This window comes from Phragmites australis, chromosome 15 (genome assembly GCF_958298935.1).
Source record: "Phragmites australis chromosome 15, lpPhrAust1.1, whole genome shotgun sequence".
Taxonomy (NCBI): domain Eukaryota; kingdom Viridiplantae; phylum Streptophyta; class Magnoliopsida; order Poales; family Poaceae; genus Phragmites; species Phragmites australis.
In genome coordinates this window covers 29,635,837-29,649,768 of record NC_084935.1, presented here as the reverse complement: position 1 = coordinate 29,649,768, position 13,932 = coordinate 29,635,837, and the positions used below count along the sequence as shown (strand labels likewise).

The 13,932-nt window shown below is 41.6% G+C and overlaps 1 protein-coding gene across 1 annotated transcript; it reads left to right on the top strand.

Moving 5' to 3' along the window:
* Positions 1-2,387: 2,387 nt before the first annotated feature.
* Positions 2,388-10,893, top strand: LOC133892494 (MADS-box transcription factor 15-like). The gene is made up of 8 exons (XM_062333312.1): positions 2,388-2,762; positions 5,187-5,265; positions 9,380-9,444; positions 9,553-9,652; positions 9,797-9,838; positions 10,064-10,105; positions 10,252-10,403; positions 10,497-10,893. The coding sequence occupies exons 1-8, from the start codon at positions 2,410-2,412 to the stop codon at positions 10,624-10,626; spliced, it is 963 nt and encodes a 320-aa protein (XP_062189296.1). The 5' UTR covers positions 2,388-2,409; the 3' UTR covers positions 10,627-10,893.
* The last annotated feature ends 3,039 nt before the right edge of the window (positions 10,894-13,932 follow it).

The window sequence follows — 13,932 nt, the reverse complement described above, 5'->3', positions numbered from 1 at the left end:
CACTAATATATGGTCCAAAATGAAATTTGCTATTTCCTTTTCATGCATATATTATGTCAGGACTTAATTCGATGTCCAACTTAATTTGCCTACACATGCTAGCAATTATCAACGTCACTTAACCAATTTGTCCAATTCTTCAAGCAGCAGAGATATGCCACAAATAATGCTCGGCCCCCGGCCGGCTTGTCATCTTGTCCCTGCCTGATCGAGCTCACGCAGCAAAAATCAATAATGGCAAATTTTGCCCCTTTACTTTTGTGCAATAATCTACCACTCCTTTACATGCGTCGTTGAGCTTTCCTCATTACTTGTTCAATCTAGCTAGTGTGAGACATATAAATGAATAGTATTTCATCTCGAAATACACCTTACTTCATCTAAAAACATATCTATAGATCTCAGAAGCTTTTACCATACGTTTCGATTTTTAAGTATTAGTGCTTGGCTGTACCGTTCCAAGAACCAAAAGCAGTGCGAAATGTAATCGGCTCCAACATAAGTGGGAAAGATTGGAGAGCATGGGGGATGAATGAACAGGGAATACGGATGAGTATGGAGCTCGGTGTTAACGCTCTCGGATGGAGTCAAGCCAATGAAGGTTTGAACTCTCGTTCCGCACCCCTTATGTTTTCGACAAAAACCACATCGTGGGGAAGCACCGTTAAAAAGAATGGACAGTGAATATAGCCCACGTCAGCCAACCACGGAACATGCCTAGTCATGATCCATATCATAAAAAATAGCCCACGTCAACGAGAAAAAAGGTCATTGGATGGGAATCCACAACATCCCTTACTTATGGGAGGGTATCTGCCACAAGCATATTTAGGGCGAAACTATAAGTTCAGTGACTTATGGGAGTGTTTTGCAATTTTCTTTTATAAGATCTACCCCTATTTGATTTTATTCGTCATAACTCAATATCATAATAGAATCACATATGACATATATTATATCGTGGGTCCTAGCAAGCCAAGCTATTGAAATACGAAAATTTTACAGAAAACAATTTAATTTCTGTATGATGTGAAGACAAGTTGGTAGCTGTATTATAACTAGAAGTTCAGTTTATGATTGCTAGCTGCAGTATGCTTTGCTGTGGTATATATCGAATCCGATCTGTTTCAAGAAATAATATTTACAAAACCGGTACGATTTCCACGTTAGGGTTGTTAAAAATATGCTACTCCAAATCCAACTGGACCATCCAAGTCTAGGAAAAAAAAACCATTTGAAAAGTCACCGCAATACCAAATGCAGGCTGATATAATTTGGTGGCACTTGCATGAAGAACAATGAGACAACAAAAGATATGGCAAGCTGATGTGAAGAAATGAAGAGGAAAGAAGTCACAGCGAGGGGTATGTTTACGAGGATTGTGCTGACGCGATGGACGGACGCAATGCTGCTCCTGATGCTGCTCCTGCTGCTCCATGCGGCGCTGTTGAGCTGCGAGTGCTGGTGGGTCCCTAAACAAGGCTACATCACCTGCAGTAAACAAACAGCCACAAAGAGTTGCCGGTGCTACGGATGACCCATTGGGCTTGTCAATCGATCTAATTAGATATTTATAGAACTGAAAATGCTTGACCTCCAACTACTGCATGTAAAGAGCTCTACAAACACAGGGTTTAGATAGATTCAGACTCTCTTAAGGTAATTGTCGTATGTTCTGTTTTGGTCTTGTATTATCTAAAAATTATAAAGTATGATGGATTTTGTCTTTATCTATTTATTGGCTACTCGACGAGTACTTACGTGTGTTGGATCTTGCGTAGAGCTGCGTTATCGGTCTCTTACAGATTGTATCTTGTATCAAATAATTATGAGTAGTTGTATCTCGTCTGAAGTCTTCTTTAAAATTATCTTTCCTTGTAATACATTTCTTAGAATAGATTTCTATCTTATTTTATCTCATAACAATTATAGATATACCATACAGATGTATAACTTTTGATTTAATGAGTATTTTATTCTTAGATCCTACCGTTATATTATGTAGTAACCGTATTTATTAATCATCCGATCCAAACAGAGCTAGCGTTAATATTCGTGTCGAAATGCAGTGCAGAGACGGGGATGAACAAGGGTAAATTAAAAAAAAAGAGAATAATAAAAAAAAGAGAGTGTAATAAAAAAAGAGAGAATAAAAATGTGGTCTGGGCTAATCTAGGTTGGAGACGGACGTACGAGGAATCCCCACCCCACACACCCCCACCTTTGGTTTTTTTTTTCCAGCTCTCACGTAATCCGATACGATACCCTACATTATTCATTTATTTATTAATAATAATCCATTTTTTATTTATTCACGTAGTAATAAGGTGCAGTACTGCTGCTCGTAAGTCAGTCGAAGCAGAAAGAGGGAGACAGAGGCTGACTTGTGGGCCCGGTGGGTGTTGACCAATGAGAGCTCGACAACAGCCAGATGGATCCCTCCCTCTTCTTCCCCTCATCTCTCCTCTCCTCCTCTCCTTAAAGCTAGCTAGCCGCCTGCCTCGCCGGCGACCTATCGCCTCCCATCGATCCTCTCCTCCGCCGTCGCCAGCACCAGCTGCATCGGAGAAGCGGAAGATGGGCCGCGGGAAGGTGCAGCTGAAGCGGATAGAGAACAAGATAAACCGGCAGGTGACCTTCTCCAAGCGCCGCAACGGCCTCCTCAAGAAGGCGCACGAGATCTCCGTCCTCTGCGACGCCGAGGTCGCCGCCATCGTCTTCTCCCCCAAGGGAAAGCTCTACGAGTACGCCACCGACTCGCGGTACGTACCAGCTTAATTATGTCGTCGCACCAATAATTATATATATATATATATATCTATATATCTATATCTATATATTTTCTTTCGTTCCATTCCCATGTAATGTATGCTTGGTTCGTTCGTTCCTTCATTCAACTACCGCTAGCTAGCTGCTTGTGCTGTTGCCGTTCCTGGCTCTCAACTGCATGCGGATTGCCGGCCGAAAGCTAGCTTCTGCTCGGTTTTGCCGTTTTTGGCAACTTTCTGCTTCTCCCCATGGTCCATGCGCCTATCTGCCTGCCCAGTTTAGTTTCGCTCATGCATACATACATACGTACATACATAGCTTCTTGTGCTACATCTGATCATTTTATGCTCTGCGTCTGCGACATGTCTTCCTGCCTCCTTATTTCGGGAAATTTATTCAGCAGTTGCTTCTCTCTTTAATTTGTGTAGTTTCCTTCCTAGTGCTAGCTAGCTCGAGTGGCAGTGCTTCCTTTTTGCCCTGTTGCTGTTACCTGGAACTGAAGCATGCCATTTTTGGGGATTGGTGACTCACTCGTTTTAATTGTTTAATTAATTAATCCATCTTAGTCTAGCTTACTGGCCATAGCAGCATGTGTTTAGATCAGATTTTATTATAGCGTGCAGGTAGATCTTGCTTCCCTATTGCTCCTTGTTCATCGTTCCTGTCGTCCGATTTGTACTTGACATGATATTTTATTCGCCCAAAATCTTGTTTTGCCTTTCGGATTTCCCTCTACCAAAATTAATTGCACGCACGCGTTCCCTCTTCTCAACAAATATACCACATGACAGTGAGCCATGCGCACAGATATATGCATGCATGTAATCTGGTGTTTATCAATGAATTCTCCTCCTCTTTCTGCTTAGAGATAATGAGCTGCTGGCTGTTCATGCTCTTTTTTTGAACGGCGCTTCTCCAACTTGCGCGGTCTTCCTGGGAGGCAGGACGGGGCTCGACTACCGCCGGTTCGACTCCTCCTTGAGTCTTACCACCGGGCTCATGCCCGTCCGCTGCTGCTCATGGCCTCATGCTCTTGCTCAAACTACGGAGAATGACTACTGAAATCTGAATACCACAAGTCCACAACATCTGAAGACGGATCTGGCTCTTCCTTGTCTGTTTCGTCTCCTCCGTTTTCTTCTCTTCTTGCATCCTTTTCATTTGTCATCAAGAATAATCTTGGCTGCTATCATGTTAATTGCTTTGGCTTGACAAGCATGACTGGGATCTGTTGTTCTTTGATGAATACTTGCTTATTTTTACTTTTGGACGTTTTCAGTGATTTCCGGTCCTCCATTAGCTAGTACAGTTAAAGCAAGGTCTAACAACCTAGTGAACACTAAGGAGTCCAGCAAATCTTGCTGTAAGAAGGCATTCAAGCAGCGTAACACGTTTCTAACTTCTATGTACAACAGTATATGTGTTGTACTGCAAACACTATAAATTTATCAGTATAAGCAACCAGGTTTATGTGGTGATAGATGCTTAAACTCAGGTTTGATTGTGAGTAACTTAATTCCTAACACATGGTGATATATATACTACTGTTCTTCACTTCTTTTTCTCTTTCTTTCCTCTTTAGATGTACTTCTATACATCTATACAGTTTTTTTTCCTTTCCTTTTTTGCCTTGCAGTAGTGCTATTAGCCTCTCAGGGTAGAAAAAGAGAGAGTGCTTCAGGAGCAATGTGATGTGTATACACTGCATAAGATAAGTTGTATGTGGACATATGTTAAATATGCATGGATATGTTAAATATGCATGGATTATGTGTAACCCTAATATCACATGCATTGTGTTTCTTCATTGTCCCCATTCCACATCCCTCCATATCACTGTTTTCTTAAAGATGGAACATGCACTTGTATATCAGTTAGTATTCTTAACATGGCTTCAAATAGATGTCTTATGAAAAGAAGCCACGCCGCTTCCAAAAGAAAATTTGGATCGGTATAGTGCTGTTTGAACAGTAAAAGTCTTGTCAACCAAAATAGTAACTTCAGATCTGAAATTCAGATTAACATTAAAGTAAATGGCAGACTGTCAGGTGTAGCTTGCAGTTTTCACATCTGATCACTTGGAATATCATGGAAGCATTTCTATGACGAATTAATGGATTACATTTTTTTTTTTGCAAAATATAACTTGAATGTTGCCATGGGTATGCATGATAGTTGCTTTACAGAGCAAAATTCTTAATTATATTGAACTTTTACCTTGTTGCAATGCTTAGAAATGCTACAATATAACCTGTATGCCAGCTTCGTCTTACGTGATTGGTTGCTTTTCTGAAAGAGAAGATGGCCGGCATTATACTTATTCCTTACTATGGACTGTGTTTCAATTCACAAAATGTTACGTATATTATTTTGAGAACTTTCAGAAGCATGATGTGATTTTTTTCCCCCACTTTCAGCATGGACAAAATTCTTGAACGTTATGAGCGCTATTCCTATGCTGAAAAGGCTCTTATTTCAGCTGAATCTGAAAGTGAGGTAAGAAGAATGACTTGAGACTTACCGATTTAGGCAAACTTGGTATAGAATATTGCTCTCCCAGATATGTTAATATATCTGAAACTTTATTTTTGTGTGTTTTTGTACCACACGTCAATGAATTTTTTGAAACATTATTATCAGAAAAAGATGTAGGAGCCTTATATTTTATGTTATTTTCGTCATACTGCATCTTTTGTGTTATTTTAAATAGGTGGATATGCCTAATCAATGTGAAACTCATCTTTTGGTGCGAACATGGGGCCTGTAAATGTGAACCATCTAATGAGGTTGTGTTATACTGGATTTTAAGGGGTTTACAAGGCCACACGGGTGTGGATATTTTATCAAAATCGCACATTGAGAGATCATGGATGACGCTGCAAATCTGTGCATATATTTTTCCACCCAAAGCTGTAGATAGGATCCCACAACCCATTTGAAAGTTACCATCCAAGAATACTTGTTATATATGTTGATCTTGTGTCGCTGTATTTGCGATCAAGAGTACTTAGACTAAGTGACAACATCTTCTGATTGTTGTAGCACCAAAAACGGGGTTTACATGGGATTCTCATATTTACTTTTTAACATAGAATTAGCTGGTCTGATCACGGATAATTGGTTCAATTCAAATGTGCTTGTGCATAAATAAAATTGTATACTCTTGTTATCTTGTTATATTTTAGTCATTCAGGCATTTGTAGTGAAGGGTATATACTAATGTTGTAAGTATTATTGTATTGTCAAAATGTTCTATTAATTGTGTGTCATCCCTTCATGACGATTGCAACTCTTTATTAGAGTTGTAATGAGAGCTTTCGGGTTTCTCTCTTGAAATAAATGGCTACGTCCCATTACTATTATAGAAAAGGTCATCACCGACAGTTCAAAATTGACATCATTGTCGATTTTTGAACCAGCAGTGAATAAGTGGCAGTATAATCCAAGATTATCATTGTCGGTTCCAGAACCGGCAGTGATGGTACATATCAAACACGAATCGGCAATGATACAATCTATCACTGCTAGCTCTTAATCTCATTCCAGTCGATTAGTATGGTTATCACTGTTGGCTCTATCTATGAACTGACAGTGATACTCAATTCAGGAAAAAAAATTAAACATTCATGCATTAATTTAAAAGGATATTAGTATTACTAATGATAATATTAATATTATTTATACTAATTACAACAAAAGCTCCTGTCATGCAGACGATAGTGCAAAACCCTAACCCGTGCGTCGTCTAACCTAGCTAACTAGTAGTCATGCTCGAGTTGAACTCGACCTATGAATGGAAGTCAGCGGCCTCATCATCGCCCTCGTCATCATCCTCATCGTCGTCGTCAGCATCGACCTCATCGCCATCATCATCACTGTCGTCGTCCTCATCCTCATTGCCACCAACGTCGCCGCTGTCTTCAGCGTTGTCTTCCTCCTCATCCTCGTCCTCATCCTCCTCCTCTGATGAGCTCATCCGAGCCTCCTTGGCCCTCGGTGGCTCGTCGATGAACTCGTCCCACACCTTGTCGTCCGACGAGGGGGATCCCAGTGGCGAAATGCCAAAATCAGACGATGTGGTCGGCGCCTCGTCCGGTGAGGCCTCCTCCTCCCCGGACGAGGACGTGAGTGTGGGAGGCGTCCTCGGAGAAGGTGGTGGAGGTGGCAACAAATCCATGTGGATCACACGTGGGAGGTGGAGGCGGCCGGTGGTGGGCGAGAGAGAGAGATCGAGAGCGAGAGCGCGTGAGAGAGAGCGAACAAGCAAAGTGAAAGAGTGAGCGAGGATTGCTCACATTTAAAGTCGCACGCGTGAAGACGTACAGATTTTGGGGATCACTGCCAGTTTGTAAACCCAACCGATAGTGATAGCTAGTCATTATCACTGTCAGTTATTGTTTGCATGTCTTTTAATGAACTAATATCACTGGCAGTTAGTAATACGAACTGGCATAGATACAACCGGCAATGATAATTTGAATATCACAACCGATTAGTAACAAGAACCGACAGTGATACATCACCGGTAGTGATACATCACTATCGGTTCAAATTACTAACCGGTATAGTTAATCACTATCACTGCTAGTTTTTTCTAGCTTATCTTTTTATGTGCTGCTGAAGCTTACGAACCGGTAGTGATATGTTATCACTGCCGGTTATTTTTGAACCGGCAATGAAGAGAGGGCACAGATGACCATTTTTGTGGTAGTGCATGGCTCCAATAATGAATATGGTGTATGTTTATATTAACTTTTTGTACAAAGGGCATATGATTGTTATTCTGCTGGTAACCTGCTTTGGAACATTGAATATTTGGAAACATTTGTTGCGTTATTGTCCACATTACCTCAATGATGCAAACCTTTTTTTAGAACCAAGAATATGTTTTCGGTGATTTGAACATGCCTGGCATTGTAGTAGCATATAGCTACACTACAATAGAAATGGTCATCATTGACGGTTTTTAAACTGGCACTGATAATCACGGACTATCAGTGCGGTTATGAACCGGCATTGATAATAAATATCAGTGTCAGTTTATAACAAAGAAACAACACTAATACTCATACTATCAGTGCTGGCTAATGATAAAAAATTGACACTAATAGTCTGAGTATCAATACTGGTTCTTTATCACGACCCGACAGTATTGCTATTTTCCAAAAAAATGAAAAATCTACCGAAAACAACCCGCTTGATACATGGAGTCGGAGCCACCTTCATTCCAATCATCTTACAACATTCAATATTAATTCCAATCATCTCGCAGCATTGAACAAACATTTGCAACAACTCAATCTTGATTTATTCAATACAGAGGGAGTTCATCTCGATTTATTCAATATAGAGGGAGTTCATTTTGACATACACATGGTGTCTACTACTTCCACACATAAAACAGAAGGGGGGGGGGGAGATAGAGAGATATTGGTGCTCAGAATGAACATAACTGAGTACCATGTAGGTCCGTTGCTGCGGGGCGCGCCAGTGTCGCGCGGTCGGGCGAGGCGGCCGATGACGTGCTCGGGAACAGCAGCCCGAACGGCCGCCCCATGGCACCACTGGTGCTGCCCTCTCCATCAAGGTGAGGCATCCTGTGGTCGCGTCGAAGCCCACAGACGCTTTCGGTGCCGCAGCGGCATCGTAGCTCTGGTCCATGGCGTCGATCCACACGTCACACTCCTCATCCTCCGTGGCGGGTGCGGCCCGGCTGTCGAACTGGAGCATGGACGCCCCCGTGCTCGCCCAGATGTTCCCGTTGTCTGGCATGTAAGCCGAGTTGATCCTGGCCGGCTCGGCAGTTATCTGAGGGATGGGTAGCTGAGCTGAGACTCCTGAGAGAGAGAGAGAGAGAGAGAGAGAGAGAGAGAGAGAGAGAGAGAGAGTGGTGGATAAGAAATGGTAGGCTGTGGAGAGAAAGAGGAGAGAACGAGAGGATAAAGAATGCTGGCGGACGTGAAAAGGTCTGTGAGATAAAAAAAAGCGGAATCAATAATAATTTTAGGTCCAGCAACACTATCAGTGCCGGTCGTAACATGAACCGGTATTGATAAAAAGTATCAGTGTCGGGTCATGTTTACCAGCCGACACTGAAATATCAGTGCTAGTTTTTTTTTCAAGAGCTGACACTGATATTAAGTATCAGTGCCGGTTCAACTCGATCTAATCGTCGATCGAGCGCGAGAAGTTAATCAGTGTTAGTTCTATTATAGTCGACACTAATGACTTGGTTTGGAAGACTGTTTCTGTTGTAGTGCTAGAACCATGATGTCATGATGATTTCCCATGGCTGGATGAGAATGCAAGTGATGATGTGCGCCAGTGCAGATGATGTGCTCGTGTCATGATAATAACATGCTCAATGCATGCAATGAACCTTCCGTTGCAAAAGAAGAAGAGAGAATATAAATACACCATGTTACCTAAGAAAATAGATATAATTACGATATCTCTGCTGTTTTTTGTTGCCTCCTGCTTTTATCTTTACAAAGGTAGCTAGTTGCAGTGGGAAAACTTCTGTTTAGTTCTACAAAACAATGACCACATATCCATATTTCGTTTCTCGGCCCCGCATATATCTCTGATGGAAATCGATTTTCCTATGCAGGGAAATTGGTGCCACGAATACAGGAAATTGAAGGCGAAGATTGAGACCATACAAAAATGTCACAAGTAATCGTAACTTGACAGTTTGTTCAGATTTTTGGATAATTTTGAACATTCCTATTATGTAGTATGCACTGATGTAGGTGATCTAGCTCAATTGTATGCATCTTGCAGGCACCTCATGGGAGAGGATCTTGAGTCTCTGAACCTCAAAGAACTCCAACAACTGGAGCAGCAGCTGGAGAGTTCATTGAAGCACATTAGATCAAGAAAGGTAGTAACGATTAACTTATAATTAGCTCACCTGAAATCTTTTTCAACTTTTTGTAACTGAGTTCAAATACAAATGTGGCTCTTTGCTGGTGGTAAATTAGGCATCAATTTGATAACTGACAGCAGAAGCCTTTTGCATATGCAGAGCCACCTTATGGTCGAGTCCATTTCTGAGCTACAAAAAAGGGTAATCAAGCAGCAACCTTTACTGCAGCTGTATATAGAGCATATCACTGCGGTATAATCTAACCAAACTGCAACGGAATGGCGAAAATGTGCAAACTGCCTTTGAGATTCGCGCTGAAATCGCACCCCCTCTTCCATTGACTTTCTCCTATTTTTACTTCACATATGCTTTGTAGCTAGCTATTACTTCGTCTGAACTTCCATATCTTTAAATTGTTGCATGCAGGAGAGGTCGCTGCAGGAGGAAAACAAGGCCCTGCAGAAGGAAGTAAGCTGCCAAACACTACTAGGAGTAGCTAATCGGTACCTTAATTGTGCCATGCATGCATTGTGTGTTGATCATCGTCACATGCAGTCCATGGAATATTCGAATCAATTCATGAATTGCTGATGCAATACGTACTCTTGTTGCAGCTGGCGGAGAGGCAGAAGGTGATGAGGCAGCAGCAGGTGCAGTGGGACCAAGCCCAGACCCAGACTCAGGCCCAAGCCCAGACAAGCTCGTCATCTTCCTCCTTCATGATGAGGCAGGATCAGCAGGCACTTGCCCCTCCATCAAACATCTGGTACGTATAACTTATCAACCAGTTCACAAACATGCTGACCACTAGTTGTCACTTGATCGCTGTTACATGCGGCTGTCTGTTTGCATGTAGCAGCTACCCGCCGGTGACCATGGGAGAGAGGAGCGACGATGCCGCAGCGGCGGCGACGGGGCAGGCGCAAGCGCAAACGCAACTTCGCATTGGTGGACTGCCGCCATGGATGCTGAGCCACCTCAATGCTTGAGGATGGCTATCGTCGTCGCACGTCAACCTCCACCTTCACCATGATTGCCATGCTTCCATCGATCTAAGTTCTAGCTCCAGTTAATGGCAGTTAAGCTATTATTGTGATATTGCGCCCTACATATATTACGATTTGCAAGAAGGGTAACCATTGTATAATCTTGCTCAGCATTGTACCAACTTATGCATGCATGCTCGTACCAACTTATGCATGCATGCTTGCTCGTTGCGTAGTAGTAATCAATCAGAATCGGTTGCCCTTGGATCAGTGCTTTTGTGGAAACGGTGAATTAAATATAATTATGTGTAAATAGTACTATTACGATTTCTAACAGTAAGTAAATCAAGAGGAAATTCCTTGCATACCATTGAAACTTATTATGTGTAAATAGTATTATTACGATTTCTAACAGTAAGTAAATCAAGAGGAAATTCCTTGCATACCATTGAAACTTATACGTTTCCCTTCTGCGCCACTCAATAAATGAGTTTCTCATCTATGCCACCGGTTCATTTGTCTTTATATATGTGTGCTACTACAGAAAAATTCATCATTGTCAATTCAAAAATTGTATTACTGTCGATTTTTAAATCGATAATGATTAAGTGATAATGATAATTCATAATTATCGCTATCAGTTACAGAACCGTTAGTGATGGTACATATCACTGTATGTTTATATAACAAACCATCAATAATACAAACTATCACTGACGGTTCTTAAGCTTATACTGTTGTTTTGTATACTCATCACTGTCGGTTCCAGCTATAAACCGGCAGTGATACTCAATTCAGGATAACTAAAATAAAGTTTAAGCAAGCAGATAATAATTTAACCGAGCTTTATATTACTAATGTCCATAATTAGAACTTTATATCACGCTAATCTATAATTAACTCATGAAATCCATTATTATACACAAAAAACAAAAGACATGCACTACCACGCACACAAAACCCTAAACTCGCGCACACAAAACCCTAAACTCGCACGCACAAAAAAAACCCTAAACACGTGTCGCATCTCCCAGGCATCGACCACGATGATGAAGAAGTATTCATCGTTGTCCCCGTCCTCGTCATCATTGTCACCTTCGTCACCGTCGCCGGCCTCTTCCTCCTCCCTGGCCTCCTCTTCCTCCTCCTCATCCTCATCAGAGCTCAGCCGAAGACTTCTTCGCCTTCGGTTTGTCAAGGAAGAAGCCCCACACGTCGTCATCCTCGAAGGGGGACCCCGTTGAATCACCGGAGTCTGAGGTCTCCACCTTGTCCAACGACCTCATCGACGGGGCCTCTGCCTCATCGTCGGACGACCGCACGGGTGTGGGTGGTGTGGCCAGAGAAGGTGGCGGCGGTGGAGTGGCCGAAGGGGGAGAAGCATCATGCGACGACAGTGGCCAGAGAGACGGTGGCGACGGTGGTGGTGGAGGGGAGAGGAATCTAGGATATATATATATATATATATATATTCAAATATATTATTTTGACTAAGTATTCCAAAGAGCACCAAATAATTTCTAAATTAATTATTGCAACAAATTGATCATATTCATTTCTGCTTTATTTCACTACTACAAAATCAGGCTTATATGCCGACCCATCTTCACTGCTGATTCCTAATGGGCCGGCAGTGATGTGGCATCACTGTCAGTTCGTAAGCTGCACGGGAAGAATCATCCGTCATGGCTTATGAACTGGCAATGATAAGTGTCATCACTGTCGATTGATGGATTGAGCCGGCAGTGATGCTCTACTCCCTCATCACTGTTGGCTTAATCCACCAACCGGCAATGATAGCATAACATTATTGCCAGCTGGTTAAATGAGCTAGCAGTGATGCCCCTTTCCCACCTTCTCCAAACTCGAGCTAACATACAGTTCGATCAAAACTTTCTCTCCCCCTCACAAACTTTCACATGATAACACTCACTTCATTTCTTCTCCCATTTTGATTCTCTCACCACTCAAGCTCATTTTTGGTCAAGAAGAAGGTTTAGATGAGCTCTTTCTAGCTATCCAAACAAAATCCATTCTTTCCTCTCCATTTGCTCATTTGCCTTTTCTTCATTTTTTGGACAAGTGAACCCTGAATTTTTCCCAAATAGTAAGCAAGCTTCTAGGAGTCTCTTGAGCTCAAGTAAGTTGAAATCCCCAAGTTAAATCCTATATTTAGCATTTTAACTCAAAATGTTACCTTAAAAATCAAAGTTGATCTTATCCCTTATTTTGATTTTTAATGAATTAGAAAATTTCACCATGATATTTAGGTATATAGCAAGATCCAATTGTATTTTTGATATTTATTTAATTAGCAAGCTCCAATATAGAAATTTTATGTATTAACATATTTATTTTTTATGTTTTCTTAATGAGTCATAGATGAGGGGTTGAATAATAAAGAAAATTTCTAGGGATAGCATCACCAAATACTCATCGGAAGCGTACGCGAAAGCATGCAAAAGGCGGCTCCTCCAACCCGGGCCAATTGCCGGTAGAAGATGACGAGGTAATTTATTTGTTGGTGATCGTAAAATCTTCTAGATGTTATGAATTTGGATTTACAATAATGATATAATTGTAGATGGACAGAAGATGGATGTACGATGCGAGCCGTATGAGCGCAGAGTACAAGAACGGAGTGGATTGCTTCCTGGTATAAGCCGCAACGTATAAGTCAAATACACAGTATCAATACATGTGTTGTCTATGCGTTAATTACGAGAACAAGAAGTAGTTTTTCATCATCTAGTAGATACATTCCTACTTGATATCAAGGGGCTTTATGTCTAGCTATACTCGTTGGACCGAGCACAGTGAAGTTGAGATCGTACATGAAGGGCAATACATTGGCAGAGAAGATGAATACTTGTGCACCGATATGCTGGCTGACGAATACACCGATATGTCGCTAGCCGGAGATACATTGGTTGATGATGATCTAGAGGAGATGTCAGCCGACGCCGACTCTAACATTGACGTTGTTGATCTGGAACAGATGTTGCATGATGGGGAGGGACTTCACCAATGGAAGAGAGTTTCAAAAGTTCCAACGTATGGTAGAGGACTCTAAAACACCGTTATTCCCGAGCTATGAGAAGGAGCACATAAAGTTGTCTATCATGCTTTCATTGCTACAATTAAAGACAAGCAACAGGTGGTTTGATACAAGCTTCACAGAGTTGTTACTGTTATTACAGAAATTACTTCTAAAGAGAAATGTGCTGCCAGAAAACACGTACCAGGACAAGCAGGTTGTGTGCCCATTGGGGTTGAAAGTGCAGAAAATACATGCATGTCCAAACGATT

Excerpts from the sequence above, each read along its gene's own strand:
- LOC133892494 (XM_062333312.1), top strand. The coding sequence starts at position 2,410 with ATGAGAGCTCGACAACAGCCAGATGGATCCCTCCCTCTTCTTCCCCTC. Across the intron at positions 9,839-10,063 it reads TTTCTGAGCTACAAAAAAGG|GAGAGGTCGCTGCAGGAGGA; the intron begins GTAATCAAGCAG and ends TGTTGCATGCAG. Across the intron at positions 10,106-10,251 it reads ACAAGGCCCTGCAGAAGGAA|CTGGCGGAGAGGCAGAAGGT; the intron begins GTAAGCTGCCAA and ends CTCTTGTTGCAG.